This window comes from Anas platyrhynchos, chromosome 4 (genome assembly GCF_047663525.1).
Source record: "Anas platyrhynchos isolate ZD024472 breed Pekin duck chromosome 4, IASCAAS_PekinDuck_T2T, whole genome shotgun sequence".
Classification (NCBI taxonomy): domain Eukaryota; kingdom Metazoa; phylum Chordata; class Aves; order Anseriformes; family Anatidae; genus Anas; species Anas platyrhynchos.
In genome coordinates this window covers 24,245,963-24,271,716 of record NC_092590.1, presented here as the reverse complement: position 1 = coordinate 24,271,716, position 25,754 = coordinate 24,245,963, and the positions used below count along the sequence as shown (strand labels likewise).

General features: G+C 38.7%; 1 protein-coding gene across 2 annotated transcripts in view; it reads right to left on the bottom strand.

The window, feature by feature from the left end:
• Positions 1-19,502, bottom strand: part of DCTD (dCMP deaminase) — a 31,492-nt gene extending 11,990 nt beyond the window's left edge. The window contains exons 1-3 of one of the 2 annotated variants that reach the window (XM_072037260.1): positions 17,987-19,502; positions 4,336-4,447; positions 2,798-2,933 (exon numbers count right to left, since the gene is read on the bottom strand). In XM_072037260.1, the coding sequence (XP_071893361.1) occupies positions 2,798-2,933; positions 4,336-4,447; positions 17,987-18,018 (280 nt within the window). In that variant the 5' untranslated portion in view covers positions 18,019-19,502. Of the gene's footprint in view, positions 1-2,797; positions 2,934-4,335; positions 4,448-7,984; positions 8,140-17,986 lie in introns of those variants that run through there. The other variant, XM_038177945.2, reaches the window with a different exon arrangement.
• Positions 19,503-25,754: the final 6,252 nt, after the last annotated feature.

Sequence of the window (25,754 nt, the reverse complement as noted above, 5' to 3'; positions counted from 1 at the left end):
TTTGCATGATAGGCCCATGAAGAATGAGAGCTTTCTTACAGCCTTTCTTCCACCCTGGCTTCTGGAGCAGTCTCTGAGTAAGCCATTTGCAGAGAAACACCCAGGCTTTGCTCTGGAGAAAACCAGTCAGGGTGGTCCAAAACACCCTGTGAAAAAGTTAGTTGATGTTTATACCTAAACTAATACAGTACATAAAACCAGGAAGGAGGTCAGCACTCAAATTCAACCCCAGTCCTGTCCTGTAGCGGTGCAGATGCATAAAATAGCTCTAGAAGGCATCTTACAGGTTACTCTGGTGGTACATGCACAACTGTCATCAGCTTTACCCCATAAGTTACATTGCAGCTGTAGTGAATACAGTGCCAGCATTCCCATGATAAGCTAATGGAGCACACAGTGAGACTGTATCGTCTGCGAACAAGCTAGTCAGGAAAAGTCAAGGATAGAAAGTTCAATTTACACAAATGCTGTGATGATTAGTAAAAGCAGAAAGGAAAACATGACAGTTTAATGAGATTTTAGCAGTGATTCTATGTGTCTCTTTGCATCTACCAGAATTTTTTTAAGCAGAAGATTTTTTTTTTTTATATACTTGTCTGGTCTGTCAACTGTGCTATCAAGATTAATAAGAAACTGCTAGAGTTTAAATGATCTGTGAATTACAAAATAGGTCGTTTATTCATCACAGCAGACATTTTACGTTACAAAGTTGTGATTTTTTTTAATGAGGTGAAGACTAAGATTCTTTGGGGGGAAGGGTGCTAGTTAGACCAATTCCTAGAAAGGAAATCAGCTCTCCAGGCTGTTAGATTGGTTAGTGCGGTTTTTAAACATCATGTGTTACGAGGTTTTTACTCACTAAAACATTCTACATCTTTTGGAGTCAGTGTTAACTAAAAATAAAAAAAAAAAAAATCTCACAATATCTCCTGCTAAAATTCCCCACAAATCCATACAGTTTTTTTAGTTTAAGTTGATCAACTTTATATAGAGACTGCCCTGTTTCTGCATCTCTCCTGGAACGTGCTTACATGCCAAAGACCACCCACACTGATCTTAGTTCAGAACTGAGACCTAACAGCAAGCATTACGACTCAACCAAAATCAATATTCTGTTTTCAGTACTTTGTATTTAATCAATGGGCTAATGCTTGTTTCCACACCCTATAAATAAAGAGCAGTCATACCACGCGGTACCGTTATGGGACCTTCATTGTACGTAAAACCACTGCTGCTGTGCCTTAGAGCAGATGTTAAAATTTGGCAGGAGCTGGCCCTACTATCAGCAATGCATCTCTTAAGAAAAATAATATTAAACTGTATCAAGTTTAAGAGTTAATGTTAGAGGTTTTATAGCAAACTGGTAAACTGAATTAGGACAAGTACCAGAGTTGTAAGAACTCAGATACAAAACTGACTGAGCTGAACCACTGCATATAATCTTTCACTTGAACGCTATAGTAATGTCAGTTTTCAGAGAGAACTTTGGGTGAAACAGGGAATTTCAAAACTAACGCAAGTCTAATTTCGGTATCAGATCAATTTTTGTAAGTTGTAAGAAAATAAAAAACAGGAATTATTAGATAGAGATAAATACTGTATACTGAAGGATTCAGTATCTTTCAAAAAGCCAGATTATGGTGTTCATTTCCCTACACCTATGTAGGAGGAAAGGGAGAGTTCCTCAGGGCTCTTGTTCAGCTTTGTGACTCTTCGCCCTTCCACTCCTGAGCCCAGGACAGACTAAGATGTGGCACAGCATGAAGGAGCTCCTAATACCCATTTTTCCTGCTCCACTGGTCTCATCCCACAGAGGTTCAGCAGGAGCTGGTGTGAAAGCAGAAAGATGAAGGGGGATGGAAGAGAGAATGCACTCTCTCCTTCCTTATCAGTCCTAACCACAGTTCCTGCCCAACATAAGCTACTGAGGGCCACAAGGCAGCTCCTAATACCATTTCCATGCCCAAGAGGCAGTCCTCGTGGAGTGAAGCCTGAGGCAGTCCACTGGGTTATCTTCACTGGTTCCTTCAAGCCTGTGGCCCAGAGGGGCAACAGTACAGCCTTGTACCACCGATATTCAGAGAACCCTTCAAAGCAGGCTTGCAGAAGGCCAAACTAAGCCTGCTGCAAAGGCAAAGACAGGATCCAAAGCAGCACTCACATATATTTACCATGAAACTGTCATTGTTCTTCATTCATCCTCTCAATTTAGTAAATGTGAACCAAATTATAGGTTGAAATGAACAATGCAAGTCACTTTACCTGTAGCAGGACAGATCTGCTGTATACCACATAAGATAGAGGCACAGAATATGATGATACACTTCAAGACAAACAAAATTCAACTCTTTCATAATATGCACTGTCTATGCCATGAACATCTGAACACTGGAATTTCCAACAGCCACTAGAGTTTACAATTTTAATACCGCTACTTTAGACACAATTATTTGTTTTGCATATACATGCTCTCAGTAATTTCCGTGGAGACAAACACACTGAAACAGCAATCATTTGCATACGCTGTGACTGTGTGCTGATGAGCTGCATTCTATTTACAAGTTTTCATTACATAATCCAAACCAGCTAACCATTCATGAATATATTTCACGAGGAATTCAGTCCTTCATGAAGACTTTTAATTTACTTTCACAGCTGTGATTTTTATCCTGACATATCACACGTGCACATTAACAAAGTTGGGTGAGTGGAAGAAAAACTGACTGACGTTTTACCAAATGAACTTTCACATATACAGACATCAAAAGCTTGATTTGTCAACCACAAGATGCCTTACCATAAGGATATTTTGTGTCTAGTCTATGTGCTGCTGTTCTCGTCCAAGGCAGTACATCATCGCTGCAGCCATTTGGCATCCCATTGTATCCAATTCCAACAATCTTGTTTTCTGAATTTACAATGCAGGCACCCACCTAGATAAAATAAGACTTATATAGTATCAGCAGCATGAAAAATAATGTATCAACAAGCACAATAAAATCTGAACTTGAAAAGCCAATCCTACAAATGTAATTTAAGAGATACAAGCTTTACCCTGTATTAAGTCGCACTGTCTTGAGCACGACAAGGATACGATAACCAAGGCCACAACTGTACCTAACTGGCAGAGTTTTAAAATAAATCAGGGCAGATGCAAGCCCGCTACCCTCTGGTTATGCAGTCCCAAACTAGTCTGCCAGCACCATTCCTTGTCTGGCTATAAAGTGAACCAAGTTCAGGGAGCAGGACCAGCACAGAACTAACTGTACTAAGCGTAAGTTTTCTTGCAGTTTAGCTCCCCAAACTATCAGGAGGAGCTAAAGAAAATGGATGGAAGATAAATAAAAATGTGGTAGTGTTGACCTAGAGATAAGCTCACAAACCTCTGTGGCTTGTTTATGCAAACATGCAGCAAAATACCAGACCATTTAACTGCCACCCTTTATTACTTTAATAAAAGTCTGCACAGGAACCGTACTTTTAGGATGATGAACTGCCCCATTTTTACATTTTCTGTCCATATTTTATATGTATTGAAACAGCAACAGAGTTAATTTTACTTTGCACAATGTGTTTATTAACCAGCACTTGGGTAACAGGAATTTAGTCCTAAATAAGTATGATTCAGAGAAGTGAGAGCCATAACGTACAGAAGCCAGCAAGTAATTGAGCAAGCTGTTAATACACATTTTAATCCATTGCTTTGTTGGGATTTTCTTCCAGAAATTTGTCACACAAAAGAAGACTAACAGGATGACTGGGCACTGCAGAACAGCATGTTTCAGGAGAGGTTATCTATCAACTCCAACCGATATTCAAGTGCAAGAGAGGCACATGAAAGAAGTAAAGAATGGAGAAAGAGGCAATGAATTGGAGGGGCAAGGAGAACTGGAAGGAGAAACCAAACCAGATGACAACTCAAATCAATCCAAGAACAAACAACAGGGAATTTTTATACTCTTACAGGTGAGGAAAAGGAACTTGCTGAGATGCTATGTCTTAAGAAATTACAGTCTAAAACTTTCAGTAGTTACATCCTCCTATAACAGTAACCATATTTACTAGAAAAAGAAGAAAACGTCTATGTCATCTTAACTTTCAGATGAAGAGAAGATTTACAAAACTCCAAGCTGCAAACGTACATACAGAATTATACACATGAGGTCAGACCCAATAAGAGAATTTCTGTAACAAAAAGTGCTGACCATGTTAAAAATTCAATAGCTATATACTGAAATAACTTTTAATAACAAAACCCTGAAAGTGCTACATGTGCATCTGATGTGATGTGCAACACAGATTAGGTTATGTTACTCTTATGCATTGCCTCCTTACCTGAGAACTTGGATCTTTGCTTCTTTGTGCTGACAAAAATGCTACGGCCATAAAATATTCAGGCCATTCCAAATAATCCTCTCGTTTTCTGCAGGATGCTTCATTGCCAAAACTACATTTTATGGGGAAAAAAAAAAATCAGTAAACAACACATATACAGTTATTACAGACTGTATTCTTTAAATGTGTACAAGGTTAATTTAACCAGGATCAGACTGTGGCTAAGACCACCGTGTATTCACCAATATTTTAGCAGTAAAATAGTCGGTGTTATGTGCTTTCCAAGAACTTATATATGCAACATTTCCATTCAGGGGAAAGGCACCCAAGTGAGGTTGCAAATTTCAGTTTTAGATAAGAAGGCTGAGCTATTCAGAGCACTGAGTTATTCAAAGACAGAGCAATTTATCCTTGATAGATAACGCCTTGTATATTTCTAAGATTCAGGTATATCATGTACTGGCATTCTTTTCGGTCAAACAACATAATCTTTTTTTTATGATGACTGTGCTAACTGCAAGCCTCTAATCTAAGCTATTTTGTACTTCTGCCTACGACAAGTGTTCGTTAGATTTCTATTTGGAAGCTTCCTGTGCAGGCTTTCGTTTCTGGCTTTACAATTATAGCCCTGAGTTTGCCTCTCAATGCAACACTTACTGGCAACAATCTGACCTTGTAAACTATTCTGATAGGCCCCTGCTAAGTTGCTCTTGAGATTATGCTCTTTATGAAAGCCTCCTAAAAGAAGATACGAGATAGATTGAAGAATTTTTCCCTTAGAATATGTAGTGTGGCATGAAAAGTAGTTTCTTTCCCTACATTGGGGGGTTTGTTTGGGGGAACAGGCAGGGGGGATGTGACTCATCACTTTCTTTTGCCTCCTTATGGTTGAAAGGCTGCTTGGACAGCATAAGAAAAAATCCTGTGCTTTCCAGTTCAAAGAGGGAAAAGACATCTCTCTCTCCCCTCCGATATATTAAAGCTTAGCAAATTTAAAGGAAAATATTGAATCCAAATAAGCTTCCCCCAGATCCCACTTACCATTGCTACACTTGAAAAACAAACTGATGTCACGATTCTACCAGCTCTCCAGTGATTCATGGAACAAATACCAGACAGTAAATAGCCTATAAAAATACAAGCAGTGCAGTACTTTTCTTCTTGGGCCCCTCTTACCAAGGACTGCAGCTTAAGGTATTTTAGGAAAAAGAGGAAGGAGACTGAGACACCCTTCTAGCAATGTTGAGCCATGCAGAAAAATACTTCATAGGTAACTGCAAGTAGCAAGACATCTTGTAGCCACTCTAGTACTAGCGCCTTCCAAGCACAAACATTAGAAGATAAGTATTTTGTTAGTTGTTATTTTTATAACAAAAAATATAATAGCATATATTTGAGGCTTGCAGTTAGCTTGTCACACTGAGGTTACACTATTTTTTGAAGAGAATGCTGGTACACAAGTGATAAAACTACAAAGGTGCTATCTACTAAAACCAAATTGCTGCTTTTGAGTTGTTTGTATATGGCATCTTACAACTAAGCAGTTTTGGCTTTTCTGTGGAATGAATGAGAATTATCATTGAGGCCATCATCTCAGTGTAAGGTGGGAGAAACATATATTCTCTGTGCAACCAGCACACCTCTCACACTGACAGTACTGTAAATAGTGTGAAAAACTGTCAACTATGAAAGCAAACACAAAAATGTGAATGCCCAAACTAGCCTCAATCAGTTCAGCTAAAGGGTTGGAATGGTATCCTACTAAGAAAGAATAGTGTTCAGAGAACAAGTTCACAGCAGAAAGATTTAAGGCTTGCCTTGCTAGTCTTGCCATTTTTCCACACCAAACTGAACTTTGACAGGTTAATTAAAATACAAAAAAAAGTACTTAAACTGATTTGAGTGATTATTTAAAAAATGTCACAAAAGCAGGTTTACACAATCCAAAACATCAGCAGACTTCAAATGATTACTCTAATACGTTCCAAACTAAGTGACATTCACAGGGATGTCTTCAGAGAGCCCTCAGCAGAGACACAGAAAGACTCAATGCAGAACTACACCAAATGAAATATTCTGAGAAAAACTCTCCAGAAAAACAATAGCACTCTGAAATAAGAGATCCTGAGATCTCCTTTTGTTAAATTATTCCCTAGCAACCCTAGTTATTCAAAAAACAACAAAAGCCCCTATTTACTTTGCTTATAAGTACAGAACACCATGTAAGTGGAAGTCCCTCGGAGTACCAACTTAACAGGGAGAGGAGCATATCTGAAAAATGAGCAGAAGGCTTACATCAAAGGGAACACAAAAACAAAACAAAAAAACCCTTACTCAATTACTTCTACTTAACATCACAATGTTTGGCTAGATAATTCCCTCAGCTCAATGCACAGGAACACAGGAGTGTGAAATGGATATAAAACACTTCATTTCTGATTGAGCAGAAGCCAAGGACTTGGCTAGCACTCAAGCACACAGAGGAAAATTAAGTTTATAGATTTTGGGCAGCTGGTCATCCTCCTCACACTCATTTATAAGTTCTAGAATTGCACGAATAAAGGCTATTCTAGAAAATATGATAGCTGGCTGTAAAAGGAGCAAATAAGGTTTATCCTTGTGATAATTCCTAAGAACTTATGAATAAAAGTGATGGGAAGCAAAAGCCATGAAGATAACACCACTCAAGAAAGAAGAAAAAAAAAATCTTCAAATTCTACAGTGATTTGTAGTCTGCAGGGAAGTCTGCATAAACTGTATTTCAAAGGCAAACAGAGAAAAGATTCTGTAACTAAAGGACAATGCCTTTCTTCTCAGCTGTTTTGCATCCATCCAGGCTTCAAGTAAACTGTAACACGCTGTCTCAGAAAGGAAGAAGCTTCATTCAGCTACTAAAAAATAAAAAAGTCTCCCTTAATGAAAGATGTAGCTGAGGATCCTAGAACAGAATACATCACTTCAAGATTTATGGTGGTCAGTTACACAACAAGGTACTACAACTCAGGAACAACAGGGTATCAGGCTTTTTTTTTTTTTTTTTCCTGCAGCTTTCAGATTTGTGATACCACGTGCACTATACTCCAACTAGAATGTATTAAGGAGTGGGTTTTTTTTTCTTTTTCTGCAGGATGGATTATGCTCCTGAAGATCACCTATCAATGTTCTGACACTCAACTTGCAGCAGTTAGGGCAAGAAGGGGGGAGGGTATTTTTTAAAAAAGTATATGAATAACAAAAGGCCAGCCGGCTCCCCACACCGGCCCCGTGAGGGCTCCCCGTGTTGCCTGTGACCGGCGTTGTACCAAGCGGGCCCGCCGGCCCTGAGGCTCGGCACCTTTCCCCGGCAGGTCGCTACACCTTCCTCACTGGGGGGCAGCTTTTTGAGAGAAAGCAGAAAACAGACCTTCCCCACCGAGAAGCGACACTGAATACCAACACCCCGGCTCCCCCCCAAGCTCCTAATCGCAGGCGCTTTCTAGAAACACCCAGCCCCCCGCAGCGCCCCGCGGCCTGCCCCCGCGGCTCCCCAGCCGAGAACCGGGCGCAGCTTCCTCGAAAGCGGCCGGCCCGGCCCGGGGGCCCCCCGCTTTCACCCCCTCCGGGCCGCCAGCCCCGGGGCCGTGCCGGGCAGGAGGCGCCGGAGCCGTACCCGTTAACGTGGCCGGGCCGCTGGGCGCTCATCCCGCCGCTCGCCTTCGCCCCTTGGCGCCAAAGCGGGAGCGGGCGGGGAAAGGGGCGGGCGGGGAGGCGGGCGGCCCCGCCGCCATGTCGCGGGGAGCCGCCGGGGGGCCGCCGAGTTGCCCGGGGGGTTGAGGCAGCTGGGCGAGAGCCTAGGCCGCACATAAGTTGTAAGAGCGAAATAAATGTGCGTGCTGGCGTGATGTGTGTGTGCGCTTTCTGCCAGGGGCTACCCAGGCTGGGTGTTTGGTCGCCTTATTGGAGGCACGCGAATGGGGGCAAGTTACTGAGGTTTGCTCTTACAGGGCTGTGAGGCATCACCAGGAGCCTCCCCAAATCCATCCGTGTCTATCCAACTCATTTCCCACTGGAAACAGCGACAGGTGTGACAAACTCACTGATGGACAAAAGAAAAATGCCTTTGAGGGCAGCCCTGACACAAGTTTGTGCATGTGAGCTGTGCAGCACGCGCTGTACCATTGTCCTGAATAATAGTCAGCAGACATGGCCGAAATAACCATTCCATCAAAAACCATCCTCTTAAGCTAAGATGGCATTTCTGGGAAACTGGGCACACAGTAGTCCTACCCCAGAAGCTGTCCGTAGAGGCCCCACATGCTAACCAAATGCATAACAAACTGCAGAGGTGAGTATAGCAGGTGATGTAAAGTACACCAACACGAGGTGTGAGAAGGTGGCCAAGTCAAGGATCCCACCACGGTCATAGCTATTCTTGAAACCATCCCAAAAAAGAGAGCCAAGGTGATCGAAACGGAGATATGCATTGCTAATACGTTCATATTTAGATCGCTGCATCAGCTAGCTGTCTTTTTTGTTGTTGTTGTTAACAACTGACAAACCATCAAGGATGAAAATGTTACCTAATTTTACAGATAGTCCTATTTAGTTGTAATGAGAAAACTCGGCATAAGCAGCCTGTTTTCTAAGTTTTTCAGCTGTCAGAGTGGAAAGCATACAGTTATTTTGGTTTGTAACAGTTCCATGTTCACAATTTCATAAAGACAACTAATGTTCATGAAAAGGAACAATTTAAATGCAAGAAAAAGAAAAGAAATGTAATGAAGGTAGCATCAGTCAGGAAAACATGAGCCTGAAGGTGAAATGAAAGGCCTGATTATGGCTGATCACGAAGAGAGTTAAAGAGCACTCATTTAATTAATCTGGAGAAAAATTTAGCATAATGCAGTTCAAAAAGTTTGCTACTATCTGTGTATGTGTTTCTGCACTCTTGAAGTATGAATTAAAATTAATAGTGCTACGATTGCCTATGCCATATTTATTATTTTTCATAATTAAGATTCTGAGGGCAAACCATAACAACTACTAACCTTTCAAAAACAGCGCTTATATGCTGATCATATGCACTGAATGATGGATTTTCTGTTCTGTGAACACAGATTAAGAGTTCTTACAAACTATTCCCTACCTTGAATTTATCATGTTTTCCAGCTTCCAGGACACTGTGGTATAAACATAGGGTTGCACTGAGGGCAGTTAGCTCGTCTTCCTACAGGTATGGGGCAAAGTACTGCAGCCTGGTCTGTTCACTAAGACTTTTCTGGTGTCTGCCTACTTTGCAGCTCCTCTGCAGCTAATTGTCTGAATCCTCATCTCTACTACCTTTGTTTTACACTGTGATCTAGAAGTCTATTTGCATCCTTCATCTGTCTCAGGACCATTCAGATCTTTGTGATAGAACTGGAACGCTCTACCTCAAAGCCCCTGTTAAGAAAGGCATGCACTCAAATAGGCTGAATTTCATTTAATTTTGTATCTGACATTTTAGCCCTTCCTTACACATTCCTTGTTTGTTCCACAGAAGCAGGATGTATATGAAGAAGAATGGAGTACCTCAGGTACTCTTTTATAGTTTTTTTGTTTTTTTTTTTTGTTTTTTTTTCTGGTTGTCTCTGATTTCATAGATGAAAGCCCTGAGCATGAAGTATCGTGAACTTGCTGTATAGATGTCAATAAACAATCTGAGCTGATTACAAATATTTTAGATGCTCTTCTTAATGAGAAGCGATGCAACTTTGAAAGACATGCTAAATGTATAACCATCTGTCAGGATGTTTATATTTTTAGCTTAATGCTTAGGAAATGTTCATCTTCTACCTTTTGTTGGTTTTGATAAAAGCAAACTAAGTTGAGTTTGGGGTTTCAGACCCTCTCCAGGCTTCAGACCTTCTCCCCATATTCTTTCTGCCTGCAAACACACACTTTTAACTTTGTTAATGTAACATATACAGAAGTTTACTCAGAGAGTAATGTTTGCTATTGGCCAGGTTATGGAGTATACAGTTTGCTAGATGACCCTAAAATCAATCCCCAAACTTAAGGCAAAAGTAAAAAGAAATTGCTGAGTTTTTGCCTTTTTTTTTTTTTTTCTCTCTAATAGTATGATGTTTTCAGAAACTAATAACTAAATTTAGAAAAAAAATCAAATAAATATGACAATATGTCTATATCTGCCTATTTGTTTACATCTGGTTCTTACCTGTCTTTCAGAGAAATACAGCTAGCTGACAGGATAATTTTCATAGTTAGAGAAGGGGTCATTTTTAGGCAAGTCTCGTCATCCAAATATTTTTCCAAATAGGAATTTCTACTTGGGTTAAACTTTTTCTTCCGTACTTGCTTAGACACTGAGAACACACTCAATGCAAATGCAGCTGCTCATATATGCTGAACTTCTCAATTTCTATAGCCAATTTAATCATGAATTTATGACTTCCTCACTGGTCAAATGACATTTGTAGCAATGTAAGGCTTTGTTCTGTGAACAAACTCCTATTGATGGAACCCTCTTGCTGGAAGACCTAAACAGGGTTAGCTGCAACAGCTTGTTAGTAAAGCAGCCCATTAATAGACTGCAAAAACCTGTTGGATTTGTATAACATATCATTTTGTATAGGGAGCATAAGCATTTCAGAATTGCAACAGGAGTTTTAAATTATTACCATCCTTTGATCAAAACTAAGTAGGATGATATTGTGATATATTTGGTGCAGGTACAAGCCTGTTGCAAACCCACTGTTTACAAACTCAAGTGCCAAAATTCAGGATGTCAAGTCTGTGTTTAGATGCCTACAGTTATACAGGTTTGTGAACACAGAATGCCAAAAACACTTGATGCAGTCAGTAAAACTGTGCATGTTGAGCATCTCTGACAGAATCCATGCAATACTAAGGTATTTCTCTGATTTTCAAGGCCAAATGGAAATCTGTTCTCTTTATTATTTTTAGATTTGCTGATTTGTGTATTACCTTACCTACAACCGAGAGCTAGATTTAAGTTTTCTTCCTTCCTGTCCAAGTCTAACACTATCTATTTTGAATACCACATTCTCTGTCCTCCAGACTCAAAATTTCCATGGCTTATCAACTCCCTAAATCCAGCTTCTCACATTGCTGATAGCAGCTAAGTGTCTTCTCAGACATTTGCCTTTTATTTGCGCTTTATTCTCACTGGGGTAACAAACAGTTTTCTGTTCGATTTTTAGCATCACAGCAAATTTTCATCTCACCTAAAATTTTTAAGAACGTATAGTGTTTTTGCTAATTCTAACTGTTTACTTGTTTTATTCGTACTGACCATTCCAATATCAGGAAATACTCTCTTCCCAGTGTCCTGATTGCCTCATCATTACTTTGATATCAGTATATTCTCCAGCTAGATTTGTTCTTTCTATATCTTGTTTGCTGCTGCTTTCTCTATTTTTTTAATGTTTTTACTTATGACTCTGATCAGTCCTCTACTTTTTAAATTCCTTGTTCCATTCATACCTGCCCTTGCAAGCCAAATTCCCTGTTTATGCAAGGTAGCATAATTGACAGGACTGAGACAAGTGCTAGAAAAACCGGTGATACCGCATGTGATCTCTTCATACTTCTATCAAGAATAAATCCCAGATAATGTTGCTAGGTCATCCTTTGGAAAGTAAACTGAGATACAAAGTCTCAGACTGTAAGTCTTTTGGCAACCCTCATGTTTTTTTCCAAAAGATGAATGACCTTCTTTGCCCACCCATACTAGTCATAATCACAGTTATTCCCTCATTAGAAGTGAGAAATTAATTTTCTGCTTTCAATATAATATTTCACTTTCTTGGCATACTGCTTCTGTATTCAGCACCTGCCTACGTACTTCACAGCTTTCTATCTCTCCTGTTATCTTCCCCTTATTTTTCAAGGCTATTTTTGATAACTAAGAAGATTATTTTCAACTTCTGTACCTTCCACTTTACCATGGTTTCCTATCATGATGCCGTGGCTTTTTATGTTACTTCCATCAACTTTGCCTAAGTGCCCAAATCTCTTACAATGCATCAACTTGTAGTAACTCTAGCTGGACTATAAGATGACCTGTACTCACTGCATCAGACACATTCTGAAGAAAGAAGTCTTTACTCTGCCATCACATATAAGTAATCTTGAACACATGTATCCCTTCATATCTAGGGGACTGGTTTGCTTTATATAGTCTTTTTTTTTTTTTTTTTTTTTTAACTCCTTGATAAAAGTTCCTTTTATGCTTCTCTTCTTTTACCTCAGTAGGTAGGTTTTCTCTCCGCCTTTCTTCTTGTTCCTTTCAATTTTTTCTTTGTTTATGGTAAGCTTTAGCTTTCTTCTATTAGAGAGTTCTTCAATTTCAATGTATCATTTCCTCTCATTTATATTAGCTGTACCTTTAGATTTCATTGTTACAGTGTGATAATACTTAAATCTTCATATAAGAGCTGCTCTACAGAATCGTTTTCTTACATCTTTATATGGGCTTTATCATGGACAGTTTTAAGTAAGCATTCTAAACCCATCCTGTGGAAAGATATAAATTACTTTTTCAGGTACCCTCTGGATCATGGTTAAAAAAAAAATAGACAAGTATTTCAGGATTCTTAGACACACCACTTTGGTTGCAAAATTAAACTAAGTTAAGAGAAACAAAAAGAACTGCTGTTATCACCCTATTTTTGTCCTGTTCCTCACCTCAGCATGATGAGATCTTTGACCTATTTGCCTTCCAAGTTTGCCAGTATTCCCATTTCCCCAAATACTCATTAGCACCAGAGGTATTTCCTGTCTTCAGTAATAACTGCTCAATTCCTAGGACAGAGCAGCAAGCGAACTGTGCAGCAGAAGGCAGAGAGCCTTCATTTTATGACGTCCCAGCATTAGTTGGCAGCAGGGCAGAGGGAGCTCAGGTGCTACTATCATATTATATGTGAGTTCTTTTCATCTATTCCTACTCAAGCTCTGGCTGTTTCCTAAACTCATTGAACTAATTACCGAAGAGCAGCTAACAGCCACGATGCTTTAACTTATCAATAATGAAAAGTGAGCTGGAGCTGTCAGGAAATACATTTGACATCCCAGCTTTGAAGAACAGGAACTCTGCGCTCCATCTATAGATATGAGGGGAAATATAATCATTAGTAAACCTAATTTATTTTATAAGCAGAGTTGGCAGTGTGATTCATTCTCAAGATTTCCTGGCACTTTCCCATTATGAGATTCTGCTTTTAGTTGTCTACATCAGACAAACATGATTTGTTCAGGCTGAAATAACCCAACCTGGGTATTTGTCTCTACTAACATGATTTTTTATCTTTCAGGTTGTATTCATATTAAAAATATATATATAATGTACCTTTGAAACCATTATAAATGAAAGCATATTCACATTAGAAAGGTATTGACTCAGACAGCAAAAACAGTGTATGGTAAGTGAGGAATTATAGCATGGAGCCACAGCAGCTTTGGGCTATAGAAAACATATGATTAGGTAAAGGATGCAAAAAGGAGGATGTGACCTTATAAGAAGGAACAGTTACCAAATTCCGAGGTGGATGGACTATACATCATGGAAAGGGAGGACAGGCATTAGCTACATATTTTCAATTTTTTATTTTTCAGAATACAAGAGAATATTGATAGGGTTCAAAGTACTGAATAAAAATTGTCTTTCAAGGCCAGCCTTCACAGCAGCGTAGGGAGATAAAGAAATTAAAATAACACTTGCACTTTATTTTTTCAAAACTGAGGAAGCAAAGGGAATTGAAATGTGATATTCTTCAATTACAGGGAAGCAAACTAAGAGGCTCCCTATTACTTCTACAAAAAATCCTATATACCCCTATAATAGGTTCTGTAGGGAGAATAGCAAGGAGAACTCTAAATCTCTCCACTGGTGTATCTGTCCTCAGGGGTCAGCATTTTTCCACAGAAGATGAATGTCTTACACAAGCAAAATAAAATATAGGTGAAAAAATATAAGAATTCTATGTTTTTTTTGAAAACTCTTTACCCTTGTTAGTGTAACTTTTTATGGTTAAAATGCAAAGAGCCTTTTAATTTAACCTTAGTTTTTTTAAAGGATTAGAAAATGGAGGTTTTTCTTTTTGGGCGATATTACGTGAGTTATTTTATTTGGATTTTGCATTAGAAAATTCTTTTAGGTTTTGAATGATGCTTCAGATGAAGTACAAGAACCTGAAATTAGCTAGCACAATGGAATCAATATTGAGCAATATTTTCTTTCTGAAAGAAATTCAGTCTGACAGAAAAAAGTAAAAGTGGTGTAAGGAAACTGAGACTCTGGCTAAAAAGCTGGATACAGAAATTCCTTGTAAAGCAGTACAAATTAGTTGATGTCACCAGAGCAAGAAAACCATACTGACAGAATAAAATGTTATCCAGGTTCCTGAATACTTTATTATCACCACCTTAGGTCACTAAGCTTCACAAGCTATATCCATCAAGTATGATAGCAGTATATACACTCACAGCTGAAGCTAGAAGGTGCAGTGCTTTCAAGTACTAACGATTTACATTAAGACACCTGGGTTCAAAGTCAGTTTATGACAAGAACAAAATGGGTTTGTTGGTCTCAGCCTGCTCTCTAGTGGACAATCACACATTAACCCAGTCCTGGGAAGAATCTCAAGAATTAGATTTGTTGGCCAAGACATAAGGTTAAATTCATATTCTCTGAATAACATTACTAGGAATAAAAATAAACTGTGTATCTGTGTTTGTTGTGCTATTCCAAAACACTGCAAGGTGAGATATTGCCATCAGCATTTCATAAATACTGTATTCAGTATTCTTGTTACCAGAATTTGAAAGGATACAAGAGAATGGGAAAAGATACGATGGAAGGAAACAAAGACAATTAGATGCTTCCATGTTCAAGGAGAATGAAGATACAATGAAATACTACCAAAGAAGATGTAATACATAATGTTTATGACTAAGTAAAATATTTTTCATTATTTACTCTTTTTTTGTAATACAAGACACATAGAAAAAATAGACAATAATGATTTTTTTAAAAATCTGATACATAATTAACCTATAAACTTGTGTCTGAAAGACATCTTAGAGACGAGAGCTAAATAGCACTTTTAAAAGACTTTGGTTTCTATATGAATAAAAATAATAGTAAGAGTTACTTCAGATAGCATTAAAATGTATGAGGGATATAAACTCTCATGATTCAAAATATAAAACACACATAAATTGCCTAGAGCTTGGGAAGAAACTACACCCACAGATGTTTTATTTCATTAGTATATCCCATACAGTGGTTAGGTTCACTTCATTGGGCAGGCAGTAGGATGACGGAGCCTTACAGTTGTATAGTCTGTGGCATTTCCTACCTTTCCAAGACAAATTCCTGAGTGATTCATCTGCAGAAATCAGCTGCAAAAAAATCGTCAGGAACTCTGACCTCATTTCAGGTTACTCCCCTTTACATTGCTTAATTTTTCATTAGTCAGGAAGATAACATTCATTGATATCCAAGCACTTCCAATTACAATCACATTCCGATTACAATCACATGCCAATTACAGAGGCAAAGCAAAATTTTATTGAGTCTCTTTTCAAAGCTTTTTATAAAATATAAAAAATTAATCTTAGCTATCACTAACTTACAATTGACAATTACATATTATTCATATTACGTATTATACATTAACATATATATACACACTATATGTCAGCATTTTCTTACAAAGTCTTGTACTTTTTCATAGTCTAAGATGACCATTCCATAATTTTTCATCAGATTACCTACCTCACCTTTTTGCAGGAATGCTAGAATAGAATACTTCTACATTTTGCAAGCCTACATTTCAAATTCAAGATTCATTTAAAATTCAGTTCTTATCCAAATGGATCTCATGGACTGGCTGTTGTTTACTTTATTTAGAAAGCTACATTTCTGGATTTTACAATAATAATAATAATAATAATAATAATAATAATAATAATAATAATAATAATAATAATAGCTGTCATTTGAATTAATGATATTGTTCTGGTTTCAAATTTAGATTTTTTTTTTCCACAAGAAAACAGATTTACTTTCAGTTTTGCAAACAAATGCAACTCCAGGTATACTTTAAAGGACAATTTGTCAACATTAATTTCCATTGCTTTCTCAGTTGCTAATTATACTATTAGTTATCAAAGTTCTTCTTTCTATGGTGCTTTCATAATTACCATTTCTGATTATTTATTTCCAACCTTGTGATATTTGACGTTTTACTTAGAGGCTGAGCCAGTAAATAGTAGTGTGAAAATGTGAGCTGTCATTTACAGAAAAAACATTCTTTCTAGACTTTGTAGTTAAAAAGTGAATTTTAACTACTTTTAAAAAGTAAACCAAGTGAGTCTGAAAGTCCCTTAAATCACAAGGCAAATGAAGAAATAATTTATTGGGGAAAGGAGCTGACTCATAATTTCTGCCTATGTGAAGATGACAATATGTTTCCGTGAATAAATTCTTACTGCAAAATTATGTATTTATGGAATAGCTTGACAAGTGTAATTTCCTTGAATATAAAAAAAAAATAATAATTAGAAATGTTAAATAGGACCTAAATTTGCCAAACATAATACAGAGGAATGGAATGGCTAAAATCTCATAACTTCAAAAGAATTTGAATTATGCATTTAAATTCAGACTTGTGGCGTGAACTAAGATAATTACCAGGAAAATAGCAGCTTTTGCAGTCAATAACAGACATTACATTGAGTTTGTCAATTTTTCTGAGCTGACAAATGAAAGATGATGGCTGCAGAAATGAGCTGCAGATTATATGAGAACTACTACGGTCGTAAGAGCTAATGCTTTTATTCTCAAAGCCTGAAGCTGTAAGGAATATTAATAAAGCTATTTATATTTAGCTAGTTGTAGTGCATCAGGTACCTAGTAAAGAAAGGTTTCTTCATGGAAGTAGTCTTCTGTTTCTACTTGGCATCCAACACAGCTTTCTAAAAATGTTTTTCCTCTCTATTCTCCTGATAATTCAACAGCAAGAGGACCAAAGAAACCCTGTCAGTAGTACCGACTGCTTGCAAAGAAATTCTGTTGTACTCATGACCACCTGCTGGCAAACACTAATGCAGAGAACAAAAATAAGTAAGATGTGCTATAGCTCAAAACAGATGTGCTGGAAATGGGATATAGTAAGTGATAAAGGAGAAATCCACCATAATAGTGTTGCCTCACTGCTAGAGAGCAAATAAGTAATAATAATAAACAGTATTTAAACTATTCAATAACTTAATCTTGATTTGGTATCTTATAAAAGAAGTTCAACTATTTTATTTTCTGAAGAGCAGAGATCCATGCATATTAGAGGAGGAACATACTGTAACCATGACTATATATATATATATATATATATATATATATATATATATATATATTCCAGGGATATAAAACACTGAATGACAGCTCAGGATCAGCCAAAACTGATCAAAGTCTCAAGAATCTTATCTCCTGAAGTTCTGTGGGAGCACACTGTGACAAGCTTATCTCTTTCATCCCAAATTTAGAATATGTCAGAATGGCTTAATCCTACATGTTTATTCTCACATTTGACTTTTTTTTTTTTTTAATTAATATGGTAAGCGGAAACCAAACTTTCAATTTTCTTACCGGTTGCCCTCATTTGGAAAGTGCCATAGCATGGAAAAAAGTTCTTGCTTCTGAATTTCGTCTTTCAGCTGACATCTTTTCAGGTTTTCCTCAGCAATTCTTCAAAAGGCTTCTGAGCTGGGTTGCAGAGAAACCTGAGTAGTAAGGATCCTTAGAAAAGAAGTCTAAAGATCTAGCCTAGAAAGAAAATGAGACGAATCCCCATCTATTGTTATTTTTACACCTCATAATTTTTAAAAGTATCAGAATTCTTAGCAATGATAGAGATTCCCCAGACCGGATGGCAGTTCTCTCGCACCATAAGGCATGGTACACTTGGGAGCAGCAGGCCGTCACCCCTAGCAGGAGACCCTCTGCCAGCCTGACTGGAGGCTGAGTTACCTGCAGTGTGTACAGTCCCTCCACTGATATGAGGAGAGCCCTACACCTTCCTTCTGCACAATCTCATTAGTGTTCATTGTAATTGTCACAACTGCCCCTGTATGTGAAAGGCTTGTGAAGGAGCTGGGTCACTGAGCAGGCACCATGAGGAGCTCTCCCTGGTGCCTTAGCAGGGAAGCCAAAGGCACGGGCTCCTATCTGCTACAGCCTTACTGAGCAAAGCATCACCCCGATTACCATTGTCATTTCAGGCATGGCAGCAGGCAAAGTCTAGTTACTCCCCACTACCACAGTCCCAAAATGGCAGTAAAGGTGCCAAAAAAAATGCAAACAGGGTCAACCATTCAAAAAAACTTACAGTGTTTTGAGAGAGAGAAATACGAGGCGGCTGGGTGGATTATCCACAGCAGTAAGGGGACAAAGCAAAGGCAGATAAAAGCCTGGGAAGCCCGGCAGCACATGCACCTACCTCCCCACGTTTTCATTTTTTGGTTCTCTACAGACACAGCTGTGAGGAAGGGATCCCTGCCAGCAATCTCCTAGACTAGAGCATGGTCAAGGAACAGCTAGGAGCTTACTCCTGGGCACTTCTTCCCTACGGTTTTATTTTAATTAAAAAAAAGAGTAACAAAGTAAGACAGAGGACATTTGTTAAAAGTCAGTCTCAACTCTGTACAGGCACCAAGGAATCTGCTTAAGGATTTGTACTAGAAAAACGTGCTTTCTCTAGAGAAGGACTTCAGAAAGGGTAAAAGAAAGCTCGTGTAACTAATCGGCAGGGTAACAGAGGTTGTTAGAAGCAAAAATACATCTTTGAAAATGCTGAAGTCATGTTCAAATGACACAAGAAGAAATAGTTACAAACTCTGGCAGGTTAAATGTGAAAGCGTACCAAGGCAGACCAAAAAGCACCAGAAGAATAAGTAACAAAGGAATAAAAATTACTAATCCTTTCCTCTACAAAATACATCAGGGGCAGGAATTTTGCTAGAATCTGTCAGACCAGTTGGTTTTCAGGGCATAAAAGAGTACTCAGAGAAGACAGGGTCGTTGCAGAAACACTATGTGAACTCTGCATTGGTGTTCACTGTGGAAGGAACTGGGAAGATTCTGAAACCAGAACCCTTCTTGGCAGGGGACCCATCAGAAGATCAGTCTGAAATTGAAATTATTGTAGAAGAGATTATGGAGTAAATAGATAAAGTGAAAATCATCAGGATTGTCTAGTATTCACTCCAAATTTCTAAAGGAACTCAAGGACGAAAGAGCTGAATTACTCACAGCAGGGTGTAACCTATTGCTTTAAATTGCCTTGCTTCTGGAAGGCAGCAGATGTGACATCAATTCCTTAAAAAGGTTCCAGAGAAAATCTGGGGAATGGTAGCAATGTAAGTCTGACATGGCAAATAACTAGAAACAATGATAAGGAACAGAATTAGGGGACACCTGGACAGATCTGATTTATCTGGGAAGAGTTAGCATCCTGCTTAGGAAAGCACCACCTTACAACTCTGATGAAAGCTTTTCAGTGCATTCGGATGTAGCTCAGTAAATATGATTTTGCCAATACTAGTAAAAGGCCAGAAACTGTGTAGTGACCTGGCAGTGCAGGAGTTAACAGGAGTTACCTGGGCCTGTCTTGACTTGAGCTGATTTGGGATTTTTTTCAGGATATTACAATTGTCTTTTAGTGATCACATGCCTAATTGGGTTGAGTTTGGCTCTGTGGATACTTTACACTGTAAAAGCCTGATACCCATACTCTCACAATAGCTTTTTATTTATTTTACTTTAAAAGAGGTTGTGAGAATTTGTGGGGCAGATTTCAATGAGAAGGATGCAGACTGTAGTAAGAAAACACAAGCAGACCCCAAAACAGAGGGGAATGACCTCCTCTCCCCCACGAACATCAAACTCCTACGAGCAAAGATGTGGGAGGCCAGGGACTCGTAACACCCCCACTTCTGCTGCAATTTGTCCAGGAAGGTGGGGGAAGATGGAATTTGTTGACCTTAGGACCCAGTGGTACATACAGAAGGTGAGCACAGCACCAGAGAAATTGAGTAGATACAAACAAGTTTATATACAATGATTTTAACTGTATTGTTAATGTATTCTTTCTGCATTAATGGGATGATTTCTACCATTAGGTTGTTAAAACATTAAAGGGACTAACAGTGCATTCTTACCTCCTTCTATAAGGCACGATCCCTTCTGCCCATAACAGGACTTAAATGTAATTTGCATCCAGCCTCAGGCTTGGGCTAGTCCTGAGGGCTGGGGTTAAGGTGTGATAAGCCAGAACGCTTACAGGGCGTGATGAGACTGATGGTAGAAAAGGGAATCCAAGAAAGGACAGGGCAGGTGTCCAGGGGTTTCCCACAGAGAACACTACTTGATGGGCCTTAAGCACACTATGAGGCTTCAGCCTAAGCTTCATGTTGGCCTTTGACAAAGTTCAGAAAAGGTAGTTGAAAAGGGTGTGCTTCTTGATTCAATGTGGAAGAAGATGTCTAGAAAACAGAAAAGACCTGTCACAAGTAAATTCCACAACAATATCTGCTTTATTATTCTTTTTGGAGCATTTGAACCTGAGCTTTGGCTAGGCCATGATTATGATTTGTTTAAATAAAATGCTGACAGGCATGGTGGGACTCCATGGATGTGGAGGGCAGGCTTTAAAAAGCTTTCCAAAGACAGCATTAGGATAGGGGATTCTGAGCATAAACAGTGAAGGCATCAAATGAAAGCTACTTGCATGGATAAATAGTTGGTTAAAAGATAAAAAAGAAAGCATCAAAGTAAATGGTGAGCTTTCATAGTGGAGGACGTTGCAAGCGAAGATTCAGTGTTTTCAGACATGTTCTTCAGCATAAATGATTTGGAAATGGGAGTCAGTTATGGGATGACAGTATGTGTGTTGGTAATAACATCAAATTAATGGTTAGAGGGACAGAGGTTTCTTGTGAAGAATGGCTTAAGTCCCAGAGACTGGCAAAGTCCCTAGAACATACAATACAAACTAGGTCTTGTCTTTGAAAGGAGATAAAGTATGACACGAAAGTTACCCACTGGTTCAATACTATGTATGAGACATCAACTCTGTCAGTATTTGGCTCCCCAGTTACAGATACATCTAGTGTGGTTCAGGAAGCTTTGGGCTTGAATGGTCCAAGAGACCACTTGTGATTGTCATTCAGGGTCCAGAAAACCTCAAGCAGCAATGGTAGGACGTCAGCCAGCATAATAAAAGCATTAAGTCACACAAAGGGCTAGAGAACCTGTCCTCTAAGCTAGAGCCTGACTACTGATTTGTGAAGTTGGCCATAGTGATCAAGTTTATGGGACCATGCTTTGCATACAGAGCAGTAACGCTCTGGCTGGAAATAGGCCTCGTTCTGATTTCAAGCAGTCAAAAAGAAGAGAACTCCTATTTTTCTGTTTCTTGTTAAACTCTGTATCAATAAAAGAAGAGGAAGAAAAAAGTATGAAGTACCTAAGAAAAAAAAAGTGTTGCTCTGAAATCTATATTGCCCTTAACATGCCCGCAGAACTTCCAGTGAGATGCAAAGAGCAGCGTGCAGCAAACATCTCCAGTCAGGCTTCTTTTCACTGTGAATCCCTGTTGAATTCATAGGGCTTTCAATGGCAACGAGTTTTAAAGGAATTCCAGTTCTAAATATATAACAGCCTAATAATTTGGAGCAGTAATTCTTCCCCCATCAAATTTAATGGGTGCTTTTTGGATTTTATGTGTTTGTGACATTTTTGCAGACTCGTATTTCGTTTGTTGTCTTCACATTGCTACAGAGTCGCACCCCAGGGTACTTTACGAAACTGTAACTGATGTAAAAACTTGATTGGCAGATTTTTGTGTATAAAATATATGTTTCATGACATTTCAAAGTATTTCTTGATGGAATCTGCTTTGTTCTCTATTAGGCTGTAGTTCCTTTTCTATTTTGTGAAATTGTATTTTTTGCATTGGGTACTGTACCAAATACATTGCTTTATTTAATGTCTCAGTAAAATATTAAATGATGCTTATGGGATTATGAAAGGTATCTAAAAATACAAGAAAAATGTTTCTGCTTTGTTAAACTGCCCAGACCCTCCATGTAAATAGAATTTTTAATATTTCAGTGTGAAGATCACCAAAATGAAAATAATGCATAACAAATTTGCTTAGTTTCTTTGAGGAAATGACAACAAAACCAGGCAAGAATAAACAAGTATACATTATTCACTTGGATTCCAAGGAAGCTTTTAATACAGTACCAAATACATTATTAATGAATAGGGTAAGAAGGTAAGGAAGTAATACTCATCTGGCTAACAAAATTGCTTGCTTACAAAGTCAGAGAATGATCGTAAATGTTAAAGGAAGATGACAAATGCAGCAGCACAGAGCTTAGCATTAGGTCCTCATCTTTGTCATATAAATGAACTTGAAAACTGAGAAAGCTTTGAGGTGTGCAATTTGATGTGTCAGGACTGCAGGGAACAGCCGGTCAGGAACAGGAAGGCATAAAATACACTCCTTTGGATGGGAAATAAATGGGAAAAAAAATGGTATGTATATGTCTTAGAAGTGATAAATGTAAAATGTCTAAAAAGTTAGAATAAGGAAGTTAAAAAAGTATCAGAGGTTATGCCCTAAATTATGGGTGGTATTGAGCAGGTCAAAGATCTGGAAATGTTAAATGCAAAGCTTAGAACAACAGGTAATTAATATTAAATTCTGTCCAGATCATTTGGTAAGAATAAAACACTGCATAAATATAATTAGCTGTTCAATATCTAGCAGCTGCTAGAAAGAACAAAAATTCCATGCAGAAGAGGGAGAATGCTAGATCCAGGCCCACTACAAATGAACGTGGGAAGAATTGAAAACCAGAATATTAATTTGAATCTGTCCCAGGAAGACAAAGATTAACAGCTCAAGTTTACTCGTTTGGCTGTCTTTGTGCAATGAACTGATAATTAAGCCAGCAGACACATTAGTGACTGACAGAATAGCAAAATGAAATTTTCTCTTATCTGCCTGTTGTTCTCAGTAAATTAGGAGGTATACAAGGAGAGGACAGTACTGGCTGGAAGACTACTGTGATACTTCTGGGAATGAAGAGGGATTTAGTGCACTGTATTTCAAAAGTGCATATATTAGAGCTCTAAGAGATGTTTTTCACTGCTATATTCTCTACCCAGAGTATATGCTAAATTTATCACCGCTATATTTGTACTTTGAGTGTTTAGGTTTCAGTCGCCCCAGAGGGTGCAAACTCAAGAGTGGTTGGAAGCAGTCCTATTGCTACCAAATCCTTGATTTACATTGAGTCATGTGAAAGCTCTGTCTCCCACCTGCCTTTTCAGTTTCCAGATGCAGCCTTTAGGAGAACCATTTAGGCAATATTAAGACAAGTGTGAGCTACACTTCACTGCATCTGACCATACTCAGTAGCATCAAGATAGCTTATTCTTTTGACAGCAGCAACTCACAAATAAACGCTGGCTGAAGCTGATGCAAACAAGTAGGTGATGCTACTTGAAGAGCTCATGGAGGCAGTAAGTCTACTCTGAATGAAAACACAACTCTGAAGTGACCAACTCAGTCTATAACTGAAGACTGTTTGTGGATTCTCACTGATGCTCTTGCATCTTTGCATCTGGGACAAATGCTTGCTGTCAGGCAGTTGTCTTTCTTGAATTGCAGTAGATTATAACATTCCATTTTACCTAGCTTACAGCAAAGCACTGCAGTTCTCCAGAAGCTCTAACCAGTTACTCATCTTTGGGGAATCAGAATCAGTTCCAGGCACAGAAAACTCATTCTCCACTTCCCCATATTGCTTTTTCATAGATTCAAAGTTAAATCTAAGATCTCAGTATTCTGTGACATCATGTCAACCTGAAAGCTAGGGGACAAAGGATATGAGGTTATGGTGTAACAGAGTTGTGTTTTTGCTATACTCTACCAGGATAACATATACATAGATAAACAAAATTCTGTAAGCATAGGTCAAAGTAGAAAATACAAAAACATTTGTTGCAGAAAGGGTCACACAAAGTCACCACCTTGTATTTTGTATGCAAGACAGGCTAAAACATAAGAACTCATTAACAATATTTCCCCAATATTGTTAAGGCAGGGGTTAAATGATAATAGCCATCACACTTACCTCATTTTTTTGGAAGAGATTAAAATATTAATATAGTGAGTGCAGTATAGAGAATAGAAAAGAACAAGAGAGGTCCTTCCTTTACAGTGAGTTATAACCTTCAGTATACAAAGCAGCACAATTGCCTTCCTATTGATGTCAAATGTATATGGAGAAAATAGGCCTGAATGCAGTGATTGCTTGGGTTTGTCTCTCATGGGTTTGTGCACAGGGGTCAGGGTATTAAGACCAAAATAAACTTTCTCCCTGTCCTATTAAATCCTTCTTACAAAAAGGGGATGAACAGATCAGGTCCCCAGCCCACCCTAATGACTGCCCTGTGTCATTTGGAGCAGCACATTTCTCACGCAACCCCTTTTCCCGCCCCTTTGTTTTTATTCACAACTCATGTAACAATGCCTTTAAGTGTCTGCCTCAGTTTTCTGTCCTTTTATCTCCCATCCTCTGCACCGTCACCTTGGCAAAACCGCAGGGTGGCACAGGCCCTGTTCCCGCTCTGTCATCTTCCTTTCACAGAAGGACACTTTTTCGATACCTCAGGCACTGGTTTCTACAGGTGGGGAGGAAGATCAATTCTCTCAGTTGGTGGACCTCTTCCAAAACTTTCTCCGCAGCCAAGACATGCAGGCCTGTAGGGAAGAGGAGAGGCTTTCTTTGTACTGCTTTTGACTCACATGCTGTGAAAACGGCATTTCTTTTATGAACAGCACAGTCTCACGACTTCCACTTAGTGAAAGTTACAATAATGCCACCAGTATCTCTCCCAGTCTGTTTCTACTTACCACAAGGCATAGTTTGAGTTCACGTTAAGGCACCTTTTTCACACTGCCTGATGTTCAACCTTAACAAGTAGTTAAGAACATTCTTGGAAGTCAGGCTTACCTGTAAGCACTGGAGCTTCTGACTTGGTGGGGTTTATTTACTATTATTACTATTATGTTTTTAAGGGCTGGAAAGGGAGCTTAGAATCCATGAGTAGTTTCATTGAAAACAGACAAGCTGAAGGAAGTACTCCAACTCCTCAACATTAAAGAACTGTAGAACCCAGGAACACTTACCTACCAGCTTCTGAACCTGAGTCACTTCCACACTGCTTCACAGGGAAGTTGCACCACCAGGGTTCTACTGCACTGAGAAGGCACCGCCAACATAGCTAGCTCATAGAGTCACTAAAACCATTTCACAAAGATGGCAGAAAACACGAAGAA